Below are 3,015 nucleotides of genomic sequence, written 5' to 3'. Positions count from 1 at the left end.
AACATCATTCCAACACCCCAACAACATCATTCCAATACCCTTACAACATCATTCCAACACCCCAAACAACATCATTCCAACACCCCAAACAACATCATTCCAACACCCCAAACAACATCATTCCAACACCCCAAACAACATCATTCCAACACCCCAACAACATCATTCCAACACCCCAAACAACATCATTCCAAACCCGGAATCGGACTTCCCTTCTCTTTTTTTTTTTTTTCTTCACATTCTTCCTTTTCATCAAATTTTCATTATACATATATATATACGTATACATATATATATACATATACATATATATATACATATATGTGTATACATCTGTACATATATACATATATGTATATACGTATACATATACATATATGCATATGTACATATACATATATATACATATATATACACATATATATACATATACATATATACGACTATATATGTATATTGGTTGTCGATATTATTGATATGGATTCGCCTACCCATTTTACATCGGTGCTGTTTGCACCAGGGCCTTTGACTTTTGCGTAGTATTGTTTTGCTGCACATTGGAGTTGAGTACAGAAAGAGTTGTTCATGTTAGTGATTTCGGATAAGGTAGACTTCACTTCGGAGATGGATTTGGATGGGTCGTCGTTGAGGAGGAGACCTTCCATTTTAGTCTTCACTTTAGTAGCGTTAGTATTGCAAGTTACATTTTGTGATGTTGCCAGCAGAGCGTCCCCGACGCTCAGCTGGCAACTGTTATAAGATTCTTCCCTCTTGCATTGAAAACAATCATTATTATTAGCACTATTCTGACACGAATTTTTACTTTCACTATTCCATTTATTGAACATTTCTTTTATTCTTTCCTTATCAATGGGACAATTTTTCGCCGTCAATTCGATTATTTTATCTGCGTACATGTTAAGAGCAATGCAACCAACTGCTTGATGAAGCAGTTGGTTGTCTTGACCACTAACACCACTACCACTAAGTGTTTTAATGTGTTCTAAACCTGCTGTGATATGATTACAAGCCTTTCTTTCAACACTATCAGGATTATCATCACCAAAGTTGGTGCATAAACCATCCTTGGTGTTCCTTCCATCGGAATCGATCTTGTTGAACATTTTTTGCAATGTTGCTTTGACGGCGTCATCCCAAAAGTTACACTGTAAAAAAAAAGAAAAGGTTATATATATATGTAATTGATTGTGTAGTATCCAGTTAGTGTAGTATCGGGTTGATATAGTATCTGGTTGGTGTAGTATCCGGTTGGTGTAGTATCCGGTTGGTGTAGTATCCGGTTGGTGTAGTATCCGGTTGGTGTAGTATCCGGTTGGTCTAGTATCCAGTTGGTGTAGTATCCGGTTGGTGTAGTATCCGGTTGGTGTAGTATCCGGTTGGTGTAGTATCCGGTTGGTGTAGTATCCGGTTGGTGTAGTATCCGGTTGGTGTAGTATCCGGTTGGTGTAGTATCCGGTTGGTGTAGTATCCGGTTGGTGTAGTATCCGGTTGGTGTAGTATCCGGTTGGTGTAGTATCCGGTTGGTGTAGTATCCGGTTGGTGTAGTATCCGGTCATTGTCTGCGAAGAGTTTTTCCTTTCCCCCCCTAAAGTAACTAAAGCTAACCCCTGAACTTTACTCCTAAACCCTGGAACCTTATTCCCATACCCTCAAAACTTTATTCCCGTACCCCTAAAACCTTATTCCTATACCCGAAAACCTTACCCCTATACGTTAAAACCTTACTCCTCTACCCTAGAACCTTAAACCTATACCCTTGAAACCTTTACTCCTATACCCTTAGAAAATTATTCTAACACCCTTACAGCCTTCTTCCTAAACCCGGAATCTAAGTTCTTATAGCCCTACCACCTTATTCTAACACCCCTACAACGTTATTCCAACACCCCAGCAACATCATTCCAACACCCTAACAACCTTGTTCTGATACCCCTAAAACATTATTCCAATACCCTAACAACCTTGTTCTGACACCCCTAAAACATTATTCTAACACCCGGAATCTGAATTTTTTTTTTTTTTTTTCTTTTTTAAGTATTCATTTCATTCCCACTAAGCGTTGTGTTCGTGGTAGGTTGGTTGTGTGTAGTAATACTTACCCAAGTCTTCGTTGGACTACCACTCCCCGATTGGTTGTTGTTGTGCTTTTTGAACCAATTGGATGTGGCACATTGGAGTTGTTCACATAAAGTCCTCATTTCATTCATGTGTGTAGTGAGGGATTCTATGCTTAGCTCATTTGATGTGAGTACTGGATCCACTTTGCTCTTTACAGGGACAGAGTTTTTGTCAATGGTCACATTGCATTTGTCCAATTCATCTTCCCAACTGCAATTACCACTTAAAGCTTTACCAGCAGTGTCAAAAGCCTTCTTTAAACCGGAATCGATAAGACAAGTTGATTTTTCTTCCATTTGTTTTGCATATAACTTCAGAAGTAAGCAGCCCACTGTTTGTTTCAACAGTGGGTTCTTATCCAGGATGTTGTCGTTACCGGTTTGGGATGTTCCGTTCTGTGAAAGTTGCTTCAGTTTTTCAAAACCGGCATGCAAATAATTGCATGCCGCCTTTTCTGGGTTAGTGGCATCCCTCTGACCATTGGCAGTGCCACTGATGGCACTGCCATCATCCATTTTATCACATCCCTTTGCAGTGCTATTAGCATCTGTACTAATTATTGCTTTGAACAATTTGTTCCATAGTTGTCCTACTTCGCCTTCCTTCGTCCAAAAGTCTTTCTGCAAAGTGGAATAAATATATATATATATATATATATATATATATGCATATGCATATATACATATACATACAAGTATATGTATAAGTATACATTCTTTTCTTCCTTTTTTTTTTTTTTGCATCCTGTTTTCTGCCATCCAGTCCCTGCCATCCGGTTAGTATGTAGTATCCGGTCTCTGTCTGCGAGGAGTTTTTTCTTTCCCCCCGTAAAGTAACTAAAGCTAACCCCTGAACCTTATTCCTAAACCCTGAAAC

The 3,015-nt window shown here is 38.8% G+C and overlaps 1 protein-coding gene across 1 annotated transcript; it reads right to left on the bottom strand.

Annotated features, from left to right (window-relative positions):
- Positions 1-491: 491 nt before the first annotated feature.
- On the bottom strand, positions 492-2,759 carry PKNH_0002800 (SICAvar, type I (fragment); the record flags this gene model as incomplete). Its single annotated transcript, XM_039113454.1, has 2 exons — positions 492-1,166; positions 2,121-2,759. Coding segments are annotated over 2 exons (1,314 nt in total), but the record flags the coding sequence as incomplete, so codon positions are not given.
- Positions 2,760-3,015: the final 256 nt, after the last annotated feature.

Source organism: Plasmodium knowlesi (assembly GCF_000006355.2).
Source record: "Plasmodium knowlesi strain H genome assembly, contig: PKNH_00_28, whole genome shotgun sequence".
Classification (NCBI taxonomy): domain Eukaryota; phylum Apicomplexa; class Aconoidasida; order Haemosporida; family Plasmodiidae; genus Plasmodium; species Plasmodium knowlesi.
Note: the sequence above shows the minus strand (reverse complement) of the source record. Positions and strands in the feature narration are given on the sequence as shown.